At 49.7% G+C, this 23,937-nt stretch overlaps 1 protein-coding gene across 1 annotated transcript in view; it reads left to right on the forward strand.

Moving 5' to 3' along the window:
* Nucleotides 1-16,435, forward strand: part of FAM83A (family with sequence similarity 83, member A) — a 36,105-nt gene extending 19,670 nt beyond the window's left edge. The window contains exons 2-4 of the mRNA XM_012660846.1: nt 968-1,135; nt 2,955-3,079; nt 15,904-16,435. Coding sequence (XP_012516300.1) covers nt 968-1,135; nt 2,955-3,079; nt 15,904-16,435 — 825 coding nt within the window. The remainder of the gene's footprint in view (nt 1-967; nt 1,136-2,954; nt 3,080-15,903) is intronic.
* The last annotated feature ends 7,502 nt before the right edge of the window (nt 16,436-23,937 follow it).

A 23,937-nucleotide genomic window follows, 5' to 3' on the forward strand; every position in this document is an offset into this window, starting at 1 on the left:
GAGATAGCAAGATGGTTGCCAGCCGCCACAGCTTACTGCCAGCCGAGCAACTTCGTGGAAAGAATGTCTCCTCACTCTAGCCCAGGCAATAGAGTGAGACTTTGTCTCAAAAAAAAAAAAAAAAAAAAGAAAAGTCTCCTTTTCCCAAGAGTCCCGGCAAAAGTCCTGGGCTGACTCTCATTAGAATAACTTAGATCATGTGACCACCCCTGGACCAATCACTGGGGATGCCATGCTCTCATTTGGTCATGTGCTGTCCCCACATCCAATCAGGGGACAGCAGTAGACCCATCCAAACCACATGGGCTGTGGAGGAGAGGGGCTTCTCATACTGTTGGCAAAAGGGGAGGAACGCATGCTTGGCCAGCAGGAACACAGATGTTTCTCCTCTTTGCTGGATGGCTAGGAGTCCCCTCCCCAGTTTCTGCTCTCACAGACGATGTCGTAGCTGCTGGGGGAGTGGACCCCTTTCCCCAGCCCACTGGGGCAGCTGGCTCTAGTCTAGTTCATGTGTGGTGTCTCCGTGGGGGAGGCAAGGAGTCCATGGCTTAAAAACAGCTGAAAAGCAGTGGCCATAGCGTGCCTTCTAGCTCCGAGCTGCTGAGAACCCATGACCTTAAATTTATTCCTTTCTTCTCAACCTGCGCAGACGCCTGTGCTTGGTTTTCTCTCCTCTTTCTAGCCTTTCTCCCTTCCTCCTCCGCATTCCTCGCTCCATCAATGGGCAGAGGAGCCAAAGGATATGTGGTGGGGCTGCAGAGGTGGGGTCGGAACACGGACAGGGGCCTCCCTTCCCTTCCTTGAACCCTGCCCAGTCAGGCCCTCCCCCACCCCTGCCCTCTCCCCTCTGGCCCAGCAGCAACAGGAGCAACCCTCCCAGACTCACTGGGACTTAGGAAGTTTGGCTGAAACCAGTTAGCACCTGGCCCTGACTTTTCTGGTAACTGAGCCCTCTGCCCTGGCCCAGGTCCTGGTCATCCTGATGGATGTGTTCACAGATGTGGAGATCTTCTGTGACCTTCTAGAGGCAGCCAACAAGCGCGGGGTGTTCGTCTGTGTGCTCCTGGACCAGGCGGGTGTGAAGCTCTTCCAGGAGATGTGTGATAAAGTCCAGATCTCTGACAGCCATCTCAAGGTAGGCGACCCACTGAGAGCTCTAAGGGTTCTTGTGTGAGTCCAGGTGGGACAGGCTATGCTGTGGTAACAAATGCCACCCCCAGCCCCCGTCTCAGTAGCTTAACACAATAAAGGCTTGTTTCTTGCTCAAAGTTCTATCTAAGTCAGACGGCCCTCCTCCATCCCGTAGCTACACCGTAAGGAATACGTGGCCTCCAAGCTAGCCTTACAGGGAAAGAGAGGGCTGGAGGATTCTGCAGGTGTTTCTAGGGTCAGACCTGGAAGAGGTTTTCATCACTTCTGCTCATAACCCACTGACTTCTTGGTGCACGGGGGCTGGGCCTCCTCCTTCCCCCTTCCCCTCTGCACTGACCCATACAGCTGAGTTCAGGGCTCCGTTTTGGTGCCACAGGCCTCAGGACCTCTGCCTACCGGGTCTGCTTGACGTTACTTGGATTATACCTCCTTGGCACAAGGCCATTGAAGCAGGTCAAGAGAGTCAGCACCGGCCTTGCTTTCATGGCCCGTGCAGTCACACCTGACAGTCCTGTGCTCACCACAGGACAATGCGATGTGTCCCCTCCTCCCGAGATCTCACAGAGCTGTGGAGAGGCCAGGGATAGCCGCTGGAGGTAGCACTGCGGGTGCCCTTCCCAGAGCCTGACCAGCCACAGGCAGTCGTCTGTGGAACCCTGGCAGTTTCCACCTCCCTCAGCCTTAACCCTGAGAGAAACTCTCACACTTCGCCTGCCCTTTCATTTCTCCAGCCCTCCACGAGTGCTGCGTGGGAGGCAGGGGACAAATAGAGCCATGATTTGGGTTGTGCACACTCAATTTCACAGGACAATCTAGGGTCCATTGGGACTTCCACAAAGCCAACCCCCCTGCTCCGGCTACACTGGGCCTTCCCTCTGACCAGGTTGGGGCCAGGGACTCATGTCACTAAAGCCACTTACGAGGCAGAGCTGGGCTCTGGGCTTGCCTCCAAGTAACTGCCAGACCTCTTGTAGTCAGTGGAGGCCTAGACTGGGGGCACCACGGGCATCCGGCCCCTGCCTTTCTTTTATTTGCTGCCTGTTTGAATTCTACCCTCTTCCCTTTTTATTCATTGCCAGCTGATGCCAGGAAAACGAAGAAAATTTAGACAATTCAGCCAAGAGAAAATTAAAATGAGAGCCAAGTGCAGTGGCATGTGCCTATAGCCCCAGCTAGTTGGGAGGCTGAGGCAGAAGGATTGCTTGAGCCCAGGAGTTCGAGGCTGCAGTGAACTATGATAGCACCACTGAACTCCAGCCTGGGTAACAGAGCAAGACCCTGTCTCTAAAAACAAAAATTTTTTAAATGGCCCATAATCCCACCAACCAGAGATAACACATGTTTATATCTTGGTGAACATTCTTCCAGACTTTTTTCTGTGCAAATTGTCTTAGCCCATTTGAGCAGCTATGACAGAATGCCATAGACTGAATGGCTTATAAACAATAGAAATTTATTCCTCACAGTTCTGGAGGCTGGGGGGTCCAAGAACAAGGCACTGGCAGATTCAGTGTCTGGAGGGGGCCCATTTCTTGTTTCATAAATGGTCATCTTCTCCCTGTGTCCTCACATGGAGAAGAAGTGAGACAGCTCTCTTGGGCCTCCTTTATAAGGGCACGAACCCCATTCGCGAGGGCACCACCATCATGACCCGAGCACATCCCAAAGGCCCCACCTCCTTGCACCATCACACTGGGGATTAGGTTTCAACATAGAATTGGGGGACACAAACATTCAGTCTATAGCCCAAATGTACATCTATAAACACATAATTAGTGACACTTTGACTTTCCTTCTGACAGAACATTTCCATCCGGAGTGTGGAGGGAGAGGTGTACTGCGCCAAATCAGGCAGGAAATTCGCAGGCCGAATCCGGGAGAAGTTCATCATCTCAGACTGGAGATTCGTCCTGTCTGGATCGTACAGGTGAGCGCTGGGTTCATCTCCTGTCCAGGCTTCCTGGAGACCAAGGGCTGAGCCTGGTGCAGACCAGCCCCTGCTGCTCAGACACACACATCGCCAGCAGCTCCCAGGATGCTCCCTTTCTGCCCATGGCGGGGGCTTCACCTGGGGTGGGAGGTAAATCCTGGGCCCTTCCTGGGAGGAATTCAGAGTAGATAGGCATTTCCAAGTGCTTCAGTTTCCCTTGATATTGCAATAGGACGTAGAACCCTCTTCTCCCTCTTTTGATATCTTAGATGTGGTTATAAAGTGATGCAATTTGTTTAGTTGTGTATGTGTGTGCCCCATTTTATTTTTAAATGTTATTACTTAATGTAAATTTATTGAAATGCGTTAATTCACATACCACCCAATCCATCAATTTAAAGTGTGCAATTCAATGGTTTTTAGTATAATTCACAGAGTTGCTCAATATCATCATTATAGTCTATTTTAGAACGTTGTCACCACCCCAGCGAGAAACCCCACACCCACTAGCAGTCACTCCCCAGTCCCCACCAGCACTCCCCAGCCCTAGGCAACCACTAATCCACTTTCTGTCTCTATAGGCTTGCCTAGTCTAGACATTTCATATGAATAGAATCATATAATATGTGGTCTTCTACGACTGGCTTCTTTCACTCAGCAAAATGTTTTCAAGGTTCACACCATGGTATGGACGTACCACATCTAATTTATCCCTTCATCAGTTGATGGGCATTTGGGTTGTTTCCACTTTCGAGCCTTTACGAATAATGCTATGAACACTCACGTACAACTCTTTGTATGGACATAGGTTTCCACTTCTTTTATGTATATGCCTAGCAGTGGAATTGGCAGGTGATACGGTAATTCCTCTGTTTAGCCTTTCAAGAAACTGCCAGATTTTTATTCCAAAATGGCTGTACTATTTTACATTCCTACCAGCAACGCATGAGGGTTCCAATTTGTCTGATGCTAGGCAACACTTGTTATTGTTTGTCTTTTTGATTATAATCATCGCGGGGGTGTGAAGTGGTATCTCACTGTAGTTTTGATTTGCATTTCCCTGACAGCCAAGGATGTTGAGGTTTGTGCTTGTTGGTCCTTTGCATGTCTTCTTTGAAGAAAAGTCCATTCAGATTCAGTCTGTTTTCAGGCAGTCACACAAAGGCTCCTACATCCAAATGACCAACCATCCACTCATCTAACAATGCTGCCTTACTTGAGTCTCTGAGACTTGACCTCAGAGCTTACGGAAGATTCTTTTGCATGTTCTTAGTGGCAGCACTGGGGAAGCAGATTTGCTAGTGGGTTTCGGGGAGGGATGAAATGAGAGAGCAATCAGGGAAGGAAGGAACAGCCTAAAGTCATTTGAGAACATTTTGTTTAGGAAGGTGATGAACATGACGGAGCAGAGGGGATAACTTGTTGCATCTCATCTCACTCCTTCTCCTGCAAACACATAGCAGTGGCTGATGAAATGTGAGCACAGAGACAACACCGGGATACACGGGGAGTGGGAGGCGGGCTTCCAGTGAGCAAGCAGGGGATCGGTGTGCACCTCAAACATGTCCTCTTCCCCCAGGGAGCAGGAGCCCGAGATGCTGTTATAAGCCACGTAGAGGCAACTGCAAAGTTTCTAGCCAGGGACAGATGAGCATAAAGGGAAAGAGAGAAAGGAAAACAAAAAACAAAAAACCTTACATTTAAAATGTGCTATCTTTCTTTAACTACAATTAATGCCTTTTAGATTAAACCCTACTTCTTATGATATTAATACTTCTACCCCCAGTTTTCCTTTGGCTTATTATATTTGCAGTGTCTTAGTCCATTTGGGCTGCTGTGACAAAGACCATAGACTGGGTAGCTTATAAACAACAGAAATGTATTACTCACAGTTCTGGAGGCCGGGAAGTCCAAGATCAAGGTGCCTCAGACTCGCTATCTGGCAAGGGCCCTCTTCCTGGCTCATAGACCACTGACTCCTTACTGTCATCACAGTGAAAGTGTGTCTACACCACTTCATGGCAAAAGGGACGAGAGAGCTCACTGAGAACTCTTTCATAAGGGCGGTAATCCCTTTCGTGAGGGCTAATGGGAGGGGGTGGGGCCTAATAGCCTCCCAGCAGCCCCGCCTCCTAATACCATCACACTGGGGACTAGGACTTCAATGTAGGAATCTCAGGGGGACAGAAATATTCAGTCTATAGCAGAGTATATCTCTTTTTTCCCATCCCATTATTTTCGGGCTTTCTGTTAGATTTTGTTTTAGGTGTGTCTCTTATAAATAACATGTCATTGGAGCTTAATCTATCTTTTCATAGATAGATATAATCTATTTACAGTTATTTGTGATTACTGATATATTTGGACTTATTTCTAATATCTTATTTATATGTTGGCTTTGCTTTTCTTTTTCCCTTTTGTGATTTCAGTTAGATGGATAAGTTTTTATATTTTCTACATAGCTCTTTTTTTCTCTGCTTGCTATGAAGCTTAATAGACTATATTTTTACTCTCTTCTTTTTTTTTTTATTTCAGCATATTATGGGGGTACAGATGCTTAGGTTATGTATGTTGCCCTTGCCCCCCCCCAAGTTCGAATTTCAAATATGTCCATTCTTCAGGCGGTGCGCATTGCACTCTTTGTTTACTCTCTTCTTTTAATGGCTAACCTCAGTTTTTAAAAATACTTTACATATTTTCCAAACAAAGTCTAAAATTATGCAATATTTCTCCTCTCTTCTCAAATACAACAAAAACCTTTGTGCATTGTTTTTGGAATTTTGGTTCCTATTAAATTGGTCAATGCTGTTTCCTTTTAAGGCACAGAAAACCTGCTTAAACTGCCTAAGTATAAGGGTTGGAGGTGTTGAAAGGCTGTAGCAGTAAATCTCAGGCACATCCGAAAGCAGGACACAAGGGACTGCCAGCCCTCACCTAGCCTGGGAAAAGTTACGGTGAAAGCTGCTCACTCTGGCTCTCATGGGACCACAGGCCTGTAGCCCAGATCACCAACCGATGGCTGAGCTGCCTCTAAGTCAGCTGTCCACCCCTGAGCCAATAACCTGTGGCTGGGCTGTGGGTGGGACAGATGGGAACTTGTCGTATGTCAAAAACAGGGCCTGGGGCCGGGCAAGTTTTCCGAGAAGGCTCTCTGAAATATGTCTACTACAGGCCATTTTCTCCCCAAACTTTTTAGAATTTCGAGTTAGGGAAACAAGGCCCATGCTATGGAAAAAAGAATGTGGTTTAGGAGGCACTTCAAGTGCAGATCACGCCCTCCTGCCCAGCTCGCCCTTAGGTCTGAAGTGCCCCTCGTAGCATCGAGGGTCCCCATGGAAACGCGCTCATCACAGCTCAGGCCAGACAGATTCACCAGAGGTGATATGAAGGTGGAAGGGACACGGCTTCGGCAAAGACACATAGGGTCCTGGGCTCACGTCCAGCTCATTACTTACTGAACCATGCAGCTGGTTCAGCCACCTCGGGCCTCATTTTCCTCATCTGTAAAATGGTTATAACAATACCTCTCCTTGCAGGTTATTGTAAGACTCAATCACATAAAGTTGGCAAAACAGGTGGCATGGCTCCTGGCACACAAAAGGTGCTCAATAAATAGTTGCTGTTAGTGGGCCAGTACCTTGGCAACGACCCGAGGTGGGGGGACATGGGACAGATGAGATCTTAAGGGGTGAGGGCTGAGAAGATCCTGGTCCTGAGGGTTGTCAGGCAGAGCAGGCCAGGGGGATGCCACGTTGGCTGAGGGAGGCAAGGGTGACACAGTCCCATAGGGGGAAGTGTGGGCCCTGAGAAGATGGAAGGGCACCAAGACAGACTTCCTCTCACTTCAGAATTGCTAGGGCTCACTCAATTGTCGCAGCTTCTTGGAGAGGCAGCAAGCATAACCCTCTGCGGCCCCTAACTGCCAACTTCCCAGCCCTTCTCCACCTCCAGCCAGTGGGTTCCCTGTAAGAAGCATCTCTGAATTCTACCCGTGGGACCTAAGGCTGGCGCCAGGGGGACTAGAAGTGGCAGAGCCTGGCCCAGAATTCAGACGACCTAGGTTTAGTTCCCCGCTCTGCAGCTGCCTGCTGGGTTACCCCGAGCAAGTCACTACACCTCCCTGTTCGTTCATTTGGTCAACAGCCATTTAGAGAGGCTGCTAGATCCACACCAGGCATGTTCCAGGGCTGGGGATGCCCTCCTGGAGCTCCCACGCCAGCCAGGGAGAAAAACGATAGTCGGATAGACAGAAAAGGAAGGATGCAGAGAGGGACTGACAAGTACAGAGAAACAAACCTGTGCAGAAGGACCTGGAAGGGTGGACTCTAGCTCCTCCTTGCCTCTCTTCACCTGTCTCTGGGACTTGTCTTCCTCCGTGTGCAGTGGGGACCTGTCGCCCCCACCTTGGACTGCAGGGCTGTGCCTCGGCTGTCGGCCCGGAGCCGAGGAGCCACGCCTGGTGTGAGGGGTCCGCCCTTGCTGAGGAATTCCGTCTTTTTTTATTATTACAGTGAAATTCACATAACATAAAATTAACCATTTTAAAATGCACAGTGACATTTAGCACATTCACAATGCGTTGCCACCGTCACCACTATCTAATTCCAAAATATTTTCCTTACCCCAAAAGGAAACCCCATGCCCCTCCCTGCCCACCCCCTAGCAAGCACTATCTGCTTTCTCTATGGATTTACCTATTCAGGCTGTTTCACACAAATGGAATCATACAACACGTGGCATTTTGTGGCTGGCTTCTTTCACTTAACATGATGTTTTGCGGTTCATCCAAGCTGTAGCATGTATCAGCGCGTCACCCCTTTTTATGGCTGAGCAATAGTCCATTGAATGGATGTACCACAATTAACCCCCAAATAATCGAAAGGGTCAGATTCTAGTTTAAAGAGAGTTTATTTAAGCACAAAGTTTGAGGATGGCTGCCTGGGAAGCGCTGATTCCAAAGAATAGAAGTCTGTGTTCCAGTAGTATGAAAGTTTGGGATTGTTTATGTAGACAAAGATCAGGGAAGCTTAACAGAATTTCAACATCTTCCTATATAAGGCTTAATACACAGTTACAATGATCTGATTAGTTGGTGTGGTCTTTTTCTTTCAGGAAAGGTATATTTAACATTCCACACTGAAGACATAAGAGTCGCCTGGTCTCAGTTAGGTACAGGACAACAAAGGAGGCAGTTAATCAATAACAAAGATCAGTGATTGGAAGGGGAGCAGCTCCTGGTGTCTCCTAGTCCCTTACGGAGCAAGAACAATGAGGAAGCGAGTTAATCTATGATCTAAGAAGCAGAAGTTGCTAATATGCTACCCAATGCAGTCTCCAGGGCTTAACTTCCTGCTTGGCATGTAAATTTAGAGGATCTTGAAATTTCATTTTCTTTTACACACAATTTGTTTATCTGTTCATCCATTGGTAGACACTGGGTTGTTTCCCCCCTTTGGCAGTTGTGAATATCAGCTGAGGAATTCTTGTGCAGCTCTTAAAACCCCATTCCTAGGCGCACATTCTCCCCCGCAAGCTCACGCATTGCCTCACTAGAGAGAAGGAGGAAGTTGAGCAAGGACTGGAAGTTACCGGAACCTGGGAAAGAAATCCAAGAACAGGTGCAGCCTGAGCTCTCTCCTCCAGTAACCCCAAAAACATGACTCACTTCAAAATAAGCAGAACTTCAGTAAGTCAATCAAAGTTTGGATGTTTTTAAAAAAACATTTTCTTGGCCAGGCGCAGTGGCTCACGCCTGTAATCCTAGCTCTCTGGGAGGCCGAGGTGGGCGGATTGTTTGAGCTCAGGAGTTCGAGACCAGCCTGAGCAAGAGCGAGACCCCGTCTCTACTAAAAATAGAAAGAAATTAATCGGACAACTAAAAATATATAGAAAAAAATTAGCCGGGCATGGTGGCGCATGCCTGTAGTCCCAGCTACTCGGGAGGCTGAGGCAGAAGGATCGCTTGAGCCCAGGAGTTTGAGGTTGCTGTGAGCTAGGCTGACGCCATGGCACTCTAGCCCGGGCAACACAGTGAGACTCTGTCTCAAAAAACAAAACAAAACAAAACAACATTTTCTTGCCCAGAAACTCTTATGTATAAGGCCTTGTCCCAAAGTTAAAGATTAGGCAGTTGCTTTCAAGACATTTTGAGCACTCCCAGAACCCCCGGCTGCATCTCACATGACGGTGGGGTGGTTAGCGCTGTGGAAAGAACGAGAAGGCCTGGGAACAGTTGGAACACAGCCGTGTGGAAACAGATGGAAAGATAAAAGGCTGAGAAACAAGTTCCTATTATCCATGTGCATAATGAAATCTGACGAAGGAGCTTAAGCCACTGGGAGTGATTTTGAACATTTCAGGGAGATCAGAACTGGCCCTGCGCTGGGAGGGTGGCTTCCTCCTCCCACTGAGGAATTGGTTTCACGTGCTGGGCAGGTTCAGCTGAAACCCATTCCCAAGATAAGTTTCCCTTTATCATCTTAAGGAAAACAGAATCTCTATGTTCATCTTCAGTTTCTCAAAATGTGAATCGTTCCACCCTCTCATCCCAAAATTGGTATCATTTCACCTTTGAACAAAACAAAATATCTTGTATGTTATGCTTTCCCTCAGAAGAACGAGAATTTGAACTTGTTAGTTCATGACCAACTCTTAATAGCCGTGTACCCGCCATCTCTCTGGGCCTATTTCCTCATTAGAGCAACATGGAAAATAGTAATACGTATGCTCTAGGGTGGTTGTGAGAATTAAGTAAAACAGCAAGTGCAAATACTTAGCTGCCTGACATATGGGATACGCTCAAAAATGTTACCTCACAGTGTATTGTTTAAGACATTAGTATTACTATACTTTCAATTTATTTTGATAGTTATAATCCCAAGCAGGGTCTATTTAAAAAGAACTAGTGAGTTTTACTAGGTGGGCTGGTCTGTTACTAGCATTCTTATGCTTAACACACCTTGATCTGTGTGTACAGTGATTGAGATCACTTTTCAGTGGGTTCCTGTGAATTAGAAAAGAGCTGTTGTTATTATTCTGAGTATACTAATTTTATTATACTTATATTATACTTTATTATACTTATATTATTCCAGGAGGTAAGGGCCCTCTGTGTGTCCCCTTCCTCCTGCAGGGTTTGTTAGAGGGAAAGTGCTAGAGAAACACACCCTCTCTGAACCTGCGCCCACTCCCCAGTGGAGAAGCCAGCAGAGAATTCCGAAGCCATTTCCATGGAAGGCAGAAGGGTGTAGAGTTTGTCTCTCTCTGTCCGATGGGGGCCATTGGGGAATTGAAACAAAATTCCCTCCTAACTCAGAAAACCTCTCTATGAAAGTAGAAAAAGAAAACAATTGTATTATTGAATAAAACTTAGACCAGAAGGTGATTGCCCCACAAGCAATCCACTGAAGAGATTTTAAAGACAGAATGAAATGTCACTCTTCTATGTAACAAAGTGGGTTACAGCAGGGAGGTGCAGCAACGTGGAGTCAGGTGACTTGCATTTGCCCTTACAGAGCCCGTCACGCAGCGGTGGCTCTCGCCCTGGGTCGGGGCAGGGGAGGCAGAACTAACATTGCTGAGTGATGTGCCAGGGCCGGGGCTGGGCACGGCAGACCTTTGCCAAGGATTAGATCCTCATGACAACCCTCCGAGGGAGGCAGCATTCTCCTAACTGACAGAGGAGGAACTGAGGCATGGGGAGAGGAGGCAATTGGCCCAGGGTCACCAGCTTCCTTGACGAGGGTCCCCAGCTCCCCAGTGGCTGTGCAGGCCGGCTGGGCCTGTCGTCCTGAGTTGGGAGGCACCAGGAGGAGGATGGCAGTGGCCTGAAGACGTGCAGCGCCTTTTGGATGTAGTGTCATTCCTGAGAAGGTGGGGAAGCCAGCTCCCAGAAGGCAATAATGTTTCTGCACTTGACTTTCAAATGTGATCTGTTTTCCAGCCTTTCAGGGGATCCTTTTCCCTAGGACCAGTCTCCCCTTGAGTCGTCTGTAGAAAAAACAAAAAAAAAAAAAAACCAGAAAAAGCCCTCCGCCCTTTCTTCCAGCCAGCTATCTTGGGGCTTCAGCCATTTTGGCCCTTCCTTCTGGTGGTATATGGTTCTCCCAAACTGCAGAGCCTAGTTCAGCCAAGGCTGGAGGGGTGGGCTTGTGCATTTCAACACTGAAGGGCTTGTTGAGGGTCTGACCCGCTTACTGGCGCCATCAAGAAACATGGCTAAGTGGCCGGAGTGGAGTGGGGTGTGCTCTGAGATCAGCATGAGCTAAGGAAGTGCTCTGGGGTCAGCCGGGAGGGAGCCGCCACTCCTTCCTGGCAGGTCCGGGAGGTCAGTGCCCTTGGTTGGCGTTGGTCCTTGAAGGATGAGAAAGATTTCAGGGTGGGGAAGAGGTGGGCAAAACTGGGCATCAGGAACAGCATGAGGAACACCGTGACAGCACCATGGCCTTCCCATAGGCCTTCCTGCCCCGACCGCACTGCCACCCACAGGCTTCCTTTCCCAGTAACAGAAAAATGTTAAAACACAAACCAATCTGCCTCCTTAGCACAATAGGCATTGCATCAGTCTCAGAAAACACAAACCAGATCAAATTGTTTCCATCTTTAAAATCCTTCAATGCTTGCCACTGCTCCTAGGAAACGAAAAATCTACATCCTTACTTGGGCCTCTGTGTCAGCGGAACCCTCTCCCTGCTCCACTGTGTCGCAGCCACACTGGCCTCCTCCTACGTCTGTCACACTTTCTCCTGCCACAGGGCCTTTGCACTTGCTGTATGTCCCTTCTCCTGAAGGGTTCATTCCTGCTGTCTTTATCCTGCTAACTTCCAGATCATCGCCTCAGAGACCTTCTCCCATCCAGACCCTTTCTATCCTCTGGGGCTTCACCCTCATCACGGTTTGTAGTTATTTTTCTGTGAACTTATGTGGATGAGATTGTAAACAACATGAGGTCAGGGCCTGGAGTGGGTAGGCTTTCTTTTCTACTGCATTCCTGGCATGAAGTACAGTAAATCAGTGCCTGACACGTACATGGCCATAAATATCTGCTGACTGAATGAATGAATGAAAGCACATGTTAGGTTCTAGCCTTCCAGAGTGGCTGGAGAAACAATTTTTCAAACTGTGCCCCACCATCCATTACGAGGGTGTGAAATCAGTTTAGTGGGTGATGTCCAGCATTTTTTCAAAATGACATAGAATAGAATAAAAATAATCACAGCACACTGAGTTAAGGAATGTTCTGGAAATCGTTGTGTGGTTATATGTGTATTTGTACGTCACGATATAAACGTATTTCTCCAAGATTAGCCAAGATAAATCTGAAGAAGAAAAGCCGGCAGGCGGACTTGCCCTACCAGGGATCAGGACTTGTCACGAAGCTGCAGTAATCCAGACAGTGTGGCTTGGGGAGGGGCAGACAAACTGACAAACGGGACAGAAGAGAAAGCTACACACACACCACACACAACAGAGCATGCCAGAGCTGTGGGGAAAGGAGAAACTGGAAAAAATTATTCCCTGTGTGGAAAATTGCATTCCCACCTCACACATATTTTTAAAAAATCAACTCTCAATAGATGAAAAGAACTTAAATGTTAAAACCAAACATTAGGCCGGGCGCGGTGGCTCACGCCTGTAATCCTAGCTCTCTGGGAGGCCGAGGTGGGCGGATTGTTTGAGCTCAGGAGTTCGAGACCAGCCTGAGCAAGAGCGAGACCCCGTCTCTACTAAAAATAGAAAGAAATTAATCGGACAACTAAAAATATATAGAAAAAAATTAGCCGGGCATGGTGGCGCATGCCTGTAGTCCCAGCTACTCGGGAGGCTGAGGCAGAAGGATCGCTTGAGCCCAGGAGTTTGAGGTTGCTGTGAGCTAGGCTGACGCCATGGCACTCTAGCCTGGGCAACACAGTGAGACTCTGTCTCAAAAAAAAATAAAAAAAAACAAACATTAAAACTTTTAGTAGAAAATATAGATGAATATCTTCTAGACCTTAAGGTAAGCAAAGATTTTTTAAACAAAACACAAAAAAATATTGATCATAAAAGGTTGGTGAATCTGACTATATTACAATTAAGAACTTTGGTTCACTGAAAGACATCTTAAATTGCAAAGTTAGCCTGAGCAAGAGCAAAACCCAGTCTCTAAAAAAAATATAAGCAATTAGCCAGGCATAGTTGTGTGCCTGGAGTCCCAGCTACTCGGGAGGCTGAGGAGGGAGGATCGCTTGAGCCCAGGAGTTTGAGGTTGCAGTGAGCTATGATTGCACCACTGCACCCTAGCCAGGGCAACAGAGTAAAACCCTGTCTCAAAAAGAAAGAAAGAAAGGGCAAAGTCAGGTTGTAAACTGAGAAACTGAGAGCAGGTATTCCTGGTGTGTACCCTTGACAGAGATTAGTGTCAGGAATCCAAAGAGCACAACAGCACCACAGAAAAGTGGGTGGGAAATGGAGCGTGCATTTCACCAAGGAGGCGACATGTGTGACAAAAAACAAACAAACAAACACATGAAGAGATGTTTGGCATCATCAGAGATCAGGAAAATGCAAACTGAGGCCAGAATGAGTTACTATTTCATATCTTTTCAACCATTTACAAAAATAACAAAGACTAACGATACCAAATGTTGGATTTCTGGGATCTTTTATACACTGCTGATGGGATTGCAAATTGGGACACAATGACTGGAAAGAGTTTGGCATTTTCTCCTAAAGCTGACTATTCACCTAGTTTATAACCCAGCAATTCTACTCATAAGTATATTTCCACGAGAAACTAGTCCATGGGTACAGTAGAAGACATGTATGAGAATGTCCCTAGGAGCACTGTTCACAACAGAAACAACACAAATACCTGACAATGGGAGGTGACGAATAAATAAACCATGAGAGAGAGAGAGAGAGAGGGCACGCACGTGCGCCATCCTACGGAATATTATACAACAGTCAAAAATGAAGCACTGCAGCAAGCGATAATACAGATAAATCTTAGCAATGTAATATTAAGTGAGAAAAAAAATCCCAAAGGATCACCTCTATGTTAAGAAACAACTAAAATAAAGATATTTACTTCTAAGAATATATAAAACGTTTCTTTAATTATGGCAAAAGCAAAGCAAGGGAGTTATGCTCACAAGATTCATGAGGCCAGTCTTATCTAATTCAGGGATCCTGGGGGCAGGTGCTGCGGGGGGACCCTACAGCTACATGCAGGTCATCCCAAGATGCTACCTTTTCTTTTAGGTGGTGGGTTCCTAAGTGCTTACTACATGATTTTAAATAACTAATTAAATATCTAAGTAAATAAAGATGGGCCATGAATAGACCCCAACAAGGAGAGTTTGGTCATGAGCCAGATGACGGTTACGTGAATGCTATGTACTTAAGGGCCAAAAACAGTGAAAATCAAATGTAGTTCTCCCCCCGGGCTGTGTCAAGAAAGCACACACACCACATGCGTGGACATATCAGGCGCGGGGTGCGCAGGGGCCAGGGCAGGGCACACATGGGAGACACACAGGTGCGTGGCGGCCTAAGGAGCTGCCAGGGCAACTTTGGACTTGTTTTGTGGAGCAAAGCAGCAGCTGTTGTGCCTTCTCTAGCCTGACTCCAGACAACACAGGGCGAGTCCCTCCGTGCCAGGGGTCACCTCCTTCCCGGTCACTGGGCTGGCCCTGGGCGCAGCGTCAGCCGCTCACCTCTCTGGGGTGTGGGTGGCTCCTGGGCAGGTGGCGAGGTTTAAGCAAAGCCTCGTTGTTGTTCCCAGGATCATCCAAGCCTGTGCGGCCCCGCCCTGCCTCATGGAGCAGGGACCCCCCCACCCCGGGCTGGGGCCAGGCCTTTAGGCAGCAAGACAGGTGGGAAGGGGGCTGAGGGCCCCCATCTTTGGGGGACCCACTTTCGCTCAGCTCTGCCGCTGTCCCCTTGGCGACTCAATCCCCTTCTGACCATCCTGCTCCCATTGCTTCAGGGTCCACCTGAGTAGGGACCAGGAATCTTTAGCCTGATGCTCTTGGTAGGTCTGTCTGTGCTGTCACCGGATTTTGAAGCATTGGGGGTGAGAGGGCAGATAAAAGGACTTTTCCATCAGAGATAGAAAAGGATTTGGTTAAATCTGGAAACACATAAGAAGTAATAAGTGCCTTAAGTATTTCGTTTTCATTTAAAACCCTCTCCTTGAGGGTGTCCTCTCATGGGTGTTTAGGTGAATTTCTCGCATAAACCGCACCTGCCAGCATCCCTGTGGTTCCTGTGGGCTCTCCCTGTGTCCCCTTCTCTGTCCCCCAAAGAGCACGTGATGCTCCCTCCCCGGACTACCCCTGCTGGGTCCATGTGCCTGAAAATGGGGCTAAATCCTCTTTCAAGAACACTTTAGATTTTCATGAAAATCAGCCTGGCCTTCCAAGGAGCAGCCACGTGTTGCAGGTGCTTTCTCCAGATCCCTGTGCGGTTAGAGGAGGTGGTGTCCCCACATTCCACAGGTGCTGGGTGACTCACCTGAGCACCGTCAGGGCAACTGGGACTCTGCCCCTTCCTGCCTCCTCAATCCGAGCACCAAGGGGAACTCCCTCTGGCTTTGTAACATTCACCTGAAACATGTTCTGGTCTCTGGGCCTCAGTTTTGTCATCTGTAAGATGGGGATAACAGTCTCTCCCTCCCTGGTTTCTGCCGGGATGAAATGAACCTGCACAGATGAGCAGCGGGCGTGGGTTAGTCCCCTTCCCTCCCTCCTCTGAGGGGTCCCCAAAACTCCCAGACTGGTCCCCTAAGAGGGTCGTAGGCCAGGCTCCTCCTCCTCACCCTCTCTCCTCTTCCCCTCCAGCTTCACCTGGCTCTGCGGACACGTCCACAGGAACATCCTCTCCAAGTTCACGGGCCAGGCGGTGGAGCCGTTTGACGAGGAGTTCCGCCACCTCTACACCTCCTCCAAGCCCATCATGGGCCTGAAGTCCCCAAGGCTGGCCGCCCCGCTCCTTCCCGGAGCCAGCCGCAGCCTCCCCAGTGGCTGCCTCAGCAGCAGCCGCTCCGCCAGCGACCGCACGTCCTCCGACCCCTTCAGCAGCCCGTCGACGGGCAGCAATCCCCACAACCAGAGTGTGTCCACATCCTCGGGGCCTGGCAGTCCTGGGACCCCAAACCCACCTCCACCGCCCCGGTTTCAGCCCTACCAGGGGCCTTGGGGAGCCCTAACTCCCCCAGCCCACTTCTGCCCCCGGCCCCACGATGGCCCGCTCACCCCCTACAGCAACCTCAATGCCTACAGGCCCACGCGGCTACAGCTGGAGCAGCTCGGCCTGGTGCCTAGGCTAGCCCACACCTGGAGGCCCTTTCTGCAGGCCTCACCTCATTTCTGAAGGGTCCCTGTCCCCAGCTGTCCTCCCCAGGGGCAGGGCTGGACATTCCTGGATTTTCTGGTCCAAAGACCCCACCTCGACATCTAGCGGCTTTGAACTGTTTCCCTTTGAAGAGGTACTTGGATGAAATTGTCGCCTTCGTTAGAATGTTCCCAGGCCTGAGACCATCTACTTGCCAGCCCCTGCCAGTCCCTGGGTTCCCCTGTCTAGTTTGGCCTATGTAGCACATTCCAGAAGGTTCCAGGGATGTAGGAGGAAGCTAGAGGACAAAATCATAAAAACAGTTCTGGTGTGGTGGCTCACACCTGTAATCCTAGCACTTTGGGAGGCTGAGGCAGGAGGATCACTTGAGGTCAGGAGTTGGAGATCAGCCTGAGCAAGAGCAAGACCTCTGTCTCTACAAAAAATAGAAGAATTAGCAGGGCATGGTGGCACACACCTGTAGTCCCAGCTACTCGGGAGGCCGAAGCAGGAGGATCGCTTGAGACCAGGAGTTTGAGGTTGCTGTGAGCTGTGATCATACCACTTCACTTCAGCCTGGGTGACAGAGTGAGACTCTGTCTCCAAAAAAAAAAAAAAAAAATCATGAAAACAGATCCCCCGTCTTCCAAAGATCATCCAGGGTTTTCATATTAATGGTCCCCAAATTTCTGTAATGTAAGAAAGGGCAAACACAGCTCAAATTTTACAAATGGGTAAACTGAGGCACCCAAAAGTAGATAGTGGGTTGAGTGCTTCTGCTTCCCAGTACCCAGGAATGCTCCCCTCCCCAAAGATGCAGGAAAGAGTCAGGAGAAGGTGTGGGAACATTCTGGATGTTTCTGAGAGAGTTGGGGAAACTCCTCCCTGGAAAGGCTAATACTGGGGTACCCCTGTGCGATGAGTCAGGGATGAGGCCCCAGAACTTGTGTCTGTAAGTCGTGTGCGGCTGTTTGAAGCTGTACCCGACAAAGATAGGACAAGCTGAGGAGTCTGGGGGGTCAGGTTGGACCAGGCAGTTTAGCAGACTCGGGTTCTTGCTTCACACAGCCTTGGGCTTGCCTGGAGCTCCCTGGAGTCTGGGCTGGACCTCGGGGCTTGAGTTGTCAGGGCTGGGAAGGGCACTGCAGCAGTGCCTGGGCCAGCCGTGATCGACTAGGGAGGGCTCAGCTGTCCCAGACGCAGCCAGCTGTCTCCATATCCAGGTGCCTCCATCTGGCCTGTTCACCTCCTGAGGAACGAATGCTGAACCCTCACCAGCCCCATCATTCATTCATTCTCGATTCACAGTGCCCCTGTGTTCCCAGGGTGGTGCGAGGTCCTGACGGCACAGCCTCGCGGAGTGTGAAGAAGAAATGCAGGATGCTTAGACAGCGTAGAGGAGAGGCAGCCGGCCCAGCACGGAGGCCAGGGGACGCTTCCCAGAGAAAGTGACAGTTAACCCTACGCCTCTGGTGTAGTAGCCGGGCGGTGGGATGTGATGCAGGCTGGGCCAGCGGGAGGGAGGCAGACTCCAGGGCCCCACCCATGCCCACTCCTGCCACCCACAACTCATCTCAGCGAGTGTCTTCTCTCCTGCCTGTTATGCGTGGACACTCGCTCGGCCTTTGCTGTGCAGGGTGGAGAGCACAGAGGGCTGTTCCTCCTGGTGGCCTGATTCCCGACAGCACGTGGCATCCTCTCCCGTCCCGCTCTCCCAGCCACTGTTCTGATTTGTCCACTGTTTCCGGCAAAGGCAGGGGCATTTGGCTTCTGTTTTCTTTTTTTAATTTGTATTCCTGTCTTACTTCACTTTTTTTCTCCTTAGTTCCTGAAAGTAAAAAACAAAAACAAAAAACCAAACCACACTTTGGTTTCTGATGGTTTTTTCAGCTCCAGCCCTAAGCTGCTGTTTCCCAGCCGCCCCTGAGATGAGGGTAGAGTTCCCGGCGGCTGTGCCGTCTAAATTGGATTTCACAGTCTGCTGCGATCGATCCTGTAAGGAGGTAAAGCTTGCTGGGATGCCAAAAGCTCCCAAGCCAGTGTTCCTAAGACCTCCTCAGCCTGTGCCTGCACTGGCCTCAGTCCTAAGGGACAGGGGAGACCTAGTGGCTGGGGACAAGCCCACCTGCACGACCACTGTCCTCGGCGAAGTCTGTCCACAACAGGCTGATCTCCTCTTGGGGCACCTGTAACGTGGCCACGCCCTGCCTGCCGGGAGGTTAGGGATGGTCTGCTCTGGCTAGAGAAATGTGACAGAGGGTCACTTCCAGTGGCAGCTCTGAGAGTCTGGGCACAGTTTGCCACATAGAGCAGTGTCAAGTTGAAGCCCCCCACCCCAGGTTCTAAGCATGAGCAGGATTCTCCCACTCCCACCCCACCGACCTGCAGTGGCTATGTAGTATGAGCAAGAAATAAACCTGTGTTGTTTAAGCCACTGAGATTTGGGGGTTGTCTCTCCCCACACCATGACCCAGCTTCATCTGACTGATACAACCTCTGAGACTCACGGCTGGGCCAATCCTCTGCCTTGGGCTCTCTTCCCAAGACACCATTTCCCCCAGAGGACTAGGAGTGGTTTTACATGCCTGAGTTGGCCGAGAGCCAGTGCAAGTCCTGTTCTAACTTTGAACTCCTACCACACCTGGCCTCATGCCACCTTTACTTCTGCTCCGGGTTACAATCACACCTGTACCTCCCTTGTCAGGGCCTGCTTGTTGGAGACCGTCCTTAAACATAGAGTCCCTACTGCAGAGTGAAGTTCAACAATAGCAACTGAGCACCGCCCACGTGCCAGGCACCATGGCAGCTCTGGACCATGCATCTCTCTGCCCCAAAGAACTCCAAGGGCAGTGGCTGGGAGGGACCTGCTTGCAAACCGCCACCATAAAGAACATGAGAGGATGAAAGAAATATTTTGATAGTCATTTCCTGGGGAGCTCAGTGGAAGTGCTTTCCCCCAACCCGGGATTTGGGATCACAGTACCCACCTACAGGATTGCAAGTTGCTAATGACCAACCCTGCTCCCTGCAGCCTCTCTCTCCTGGAAATCATCTGTTGCGTTCACTTGGTCCTCGTCAGATACTGATCTTGTATCTCTCCGTCTGCACTGTAAGAGCCCAGAGGCCTCTGCAGACCCCGTGGGATGCCACAGCGGGGCCTTGGACAGTCCAAGTGCACAGTCAATGCTCCTGGTCCAGCACTGGTGAGGACTCTGCTCCCGCAGGGGACGTGACCGCTCGGATACTCCGGGACTACCCTCACTGTCCTCTCTGCAGACACAGGGGAGGAAGGTGGCCCTGTGCTCCCACCTTCACTTGGTCGCCCTGTTTCGACCTGTCATAAAAGTGCCAGAGCAGCTTCTTCAAATGCTTCATTTTCTGAACTGGATCCAAGAAGCTGTTGGACATAGAGAAGCTGTCACTCGCTTTCCCAGCTTCCTCCTGAGGAGTGTCTGTGTGTCAGAAAAACTGTTATTAGAGAATGTAAACATCGCAGACACACACATCCAAGCATAAACACAACCTCCTTTATGTTGTCGCTCATTGTATTTTGTTTGAGACACACACATTGCTTCTCAGGCACGCCATCCTTCCTTGCTCCGTAGGGCGTGCTGAAGAGGGATGTGCAAATGGTGACGCAGTCTGCGACGCGGACGGAGAGACCAGGGACAAGGGTGTGACGGTGCAGTGCATGCACAAGTCCAGCCACAGCTCTGCTTTCCCAGGCCGCCTTCCTCCCGTCCACTCCCCAAGTCAGGCAAGGGCACCTTTCGCAGAGTCACACACGGACACCCTCTAGGCTAGCGGCCCCGGCTTGAGAACACAGATGTCTGGACCCTCCCACTGAACGGCCGTGAAGAATCCCCAAGCCCTCTGAGCTCCTTCTTCCCTGTCTCACCTGAAAAGCAAGCGCAGGCGGCTCCCTTGACCCTCAGGAATGAAGAGGAGTACGACAGGCCCACCGTGGAGGGGAGGAAGGCGCTACAGACTAAGGAAAGGGGCAGCCAAGAGAGAAGGGAACTGGTAAGAAAGTCTTCTCAGGGGGTGGGGACGCTCCCTGTTTGGAAGGGTGCTGTGCTGCTAGGACTGCCCTAACGTAGATACCAGACTGGGCAGCTAAGACAACAGAAATGTGTTTTCTCATAGCTCTGGAGGCTGGAAGTCCAAGATCAGGTGCCAGAGTGGTTGGGCTCTTCTATGGTCTCTTTCTCTGGCTTGCAGACGGCTGCCCCCCTGCTGCCCTCCACATGCTTGTCCCTCTGTGTGCCTGCGACCCCGGTGTCTCCTTGAGCCTCCATCTCCTCTTCTTTTTCTTTTTTTTTTTTGAGATGGGGTCTTGCTATGTTGCCCAAGCTGGTCTCAAACTCCTGGACGCAAGTGATCTTCCTGCCTCAGCCTCCTGAGTAGCTGGGACTATAAGCATGTGCCACCAGGCCCAGCTCCATCTCTTTTTCTTATTGGACTGGGAATTTAAGGAGCTGTGTACAAATGGCAAGTTGACAATGGGTGGACTTAAGATAGCTAATTTTATGTGTTACCTTGACTGGGCCATGGGGTGCCCAGATGTTGGACAAACATTATTCTAGGTGTTTCCATGAGGGTATTTCTAGATGATATTAACATTTGACTTCATAGACTGAGTAAAGCAGATTGCCCTCCCTAATGTGGGTGGGCCTCATCCAGGCAGCTGAAGGCCTGAATAAAACAAAAAGATCAACCTTCCCCCGAGTAAGAGAATTCCTCATGCCTATGGCCTTCAAACTGGGACACCGATTTGTTTTCTTGCCTTTGGACTTTGAACTGGGTTTCAAGCCTGCTGGCCTTCAGCCTGGAACTACGCCATCGCTCTCCTGGGCCTCCAGCTTGCTGACTCACCCTGCAGATCTTGGGACTCGTCAGCCTTCATAACCACGTGAGAGGCAATTCCTCATAATAAATTCTTTCCATAAACATACATACACACACATATACACACAACACATACACACATATATACACATAGACACATATACACACATAGACACATATACATACACATGTAACACACACACACACATATACACACACATATATACACACATATACACACCCATACACATATACAATATGTATACACATATATACACATACACACATACACATACACAAATATATACACATATATACACACATACACACATATATACACACACATACACATATATATACACACATACCCATTTATATACACACATATATGCACATATATACATACACACATATATGCACATATATACACATACATACACACACACGCATATAGATTCTTTTTCTTTTGGAGAACCCTAACTAATACCGATTTTGGTATTGGGAATTTAAAGGTCCAGTCTCCAAATACGGTCACATTCTGAGGTCCTAGGAGTTAGGGGCTCAACATGTGAATTTGGGTGGACCCAGTTCTGCCCCTAACAGGAGGGCTTCCCCTGGAGGCTCAGATGGCCAGACAGGCTCTGGCTCTATCCACCCAGGCTGCTCCCCCCTGCTGTCTGGCCTCCACCTGAAGCATCTGATTAGACGCAGCCCCTCCCTCTCTTGCCCTGCGGCAGGACGGCTGAGTGACCTCAGCCAGGCCCCCCAAGGTGGCAGTCCCCCGTTCAAGATGCATTCCTCTGCCGGTGGAGTCAGTGGGCTATTTCCGGTGGCTGCTCTTCCGGCAGATGGCAGCCCTGAAGTGGAAGGGCCCAAGGCCACTGCCTAACCTTTGCTCCCAACATCCACGTGTGTCATCTCCTCGCAGGCCTGGCAGGGCAGCCGCTGTTAAGGGGCAAAGCCAGCACTTTGTTCGGGGAACCCTAACTGCGAGCACAGCATGAAAAAGTGTCCAGTGAATCGTTTCCTTGATGAGTGTTCTATTCCAAGTCCTGGCCTTGCCATTAAAAAAGGGATATGGAGCCCTGCAGGCCTATGGCCTCGGGGAGCCAGCCTGGGTTCCCCTCCAAAGGGCCTGAACTCATGTATTTAGTCACAAATTTGTCCCACAATGTGCCAGGGGAAAGAGACATGGTTCTGACACTCAGAGAGCTCTTATGAGCCTTCACTGCCTCTGGTGTTTGCACTTCCCTGCTCTGTGGTTTGTTGGCCTGAGAGGGTGACAGGGTGCAGTGACATGGGCCAGGGAAGGCCTGTATGAGGGGAACCTAGGAGCTGAGACCCAGAAGAGAGAAGGAGCCAGCCACACAAAGGGCAGAAAGAGCATGCCAGCCAGCAGCCAAAGCCTTGGTGAAGAGATTGTGACACTCTGTCCACTCATGCAAAGTCCCAAAAGCACTGGGCACCTCTTCATGGGTGTCTTGAGTCCACCTCCACCCTCCATGGTGGCACTCATACCTGGGGCTCTCCTAGGCCCAGAAAACACATATTGCTTGGAGCTCAAAGACTGTTTAACGTTTGAAAGCAAAATCAGATTTACTGTTACAGAGCACAACCCAAAACCAGTCATTCCCCTTTTCGAAAACTTTCCATAGCGTGGCATTTGCCCTATGACAAGCGTCTCACCAGGCACTCACGATCTGGCGCTGGCTCACCCACCCAGCTCATCACCCACCACCTCCCTCCCTGCCCGCCAGCCTGGCCGACCAGCGCCCACTTCCTCCATCACTTCCTCCGTGCCTTTGCTCCCCTCATCCCTTGACTGAGGACGCTGACGTAGCGTCTGGTGCCTCTCGTTCTCCACCAAGCCTGCACACCTTCCCCTCCCCCAAGGTCCAGGTCAGATGTCACCTCCTCCATGAACCCTGAGGTCCCGGCCCCCTCCCTCCCCGCCCCTTCCTGCAGTCCACCAGTGGTCGTCCTCACCTCCAGCAGAGATGGGAGCTCCCTGATAGCCTCTGATCTTTGATATCACCAATGCTCAATCAAGGTTTTGCCATTAAGCAGATGAGTTAAGGAATGTCATTTATAAAAGAAATAGTCTTCTGAGACACAAAGCATTATTCTGAAACCAAGGTTAAAAGGACTCAAGTGGCCCATATTAGGATTCTTGAGTCACAAGTAAACGGGAACCGCCCAAAGAAACCTAAATTCCCAACAAGGAAACTTTTGTATAGTTTTCTTTCACTGCTATAACAAATGACCACAAACATGGTAGCTTAAAGCTTAACACAAATTTTTCATCTCACAGTTCTATAGTTCATATCTCTGACATGGGACTCACTGGGGTAAAATCAAGGTGCCGGCAAGGCACCTTCCTGGACTTTCTAGGAGAGATGTTTCCTTTTCTACCCAAATTTCTTGGCTCATGGCCCCTTCCTCCACCTTTAAAGTTAGCAACAGGGTGTCTCTCTGACTCCGATTCTCCCTGTGTCCATTTTTCAAGATCCTAGTGATTATAGTGGGCCCACTTGAATAATCCAGGATAATCTCCCTATTTTTATTTATTTGTTTTTGAGACAGAGTCTTGCTCTGTTGCCCTGGGTATAATGCAGTGGCATCATCATAGCTCACTGCAACCTCAAACTCTTGGGCTCAAGTGGTCCTCCTGCCTCAGCCTCCCAAGCAGCTGG

This window comes from Propithecus coquereli, unplaced genomic scaffold (assembly GCF_000956105.1).
Source record: "Propithecus coquereli isolate 6110/MARCELLA unplaced genomic scaffold, Pcoq_1.0 Scaffold68, whole genome shotgun sequence".
Lineage (NCBI taxonomy): Eukaryota > Metazoa > Chordata > Mammalia > Primates > Indriidae > Propithecus > Propithecus coquereli.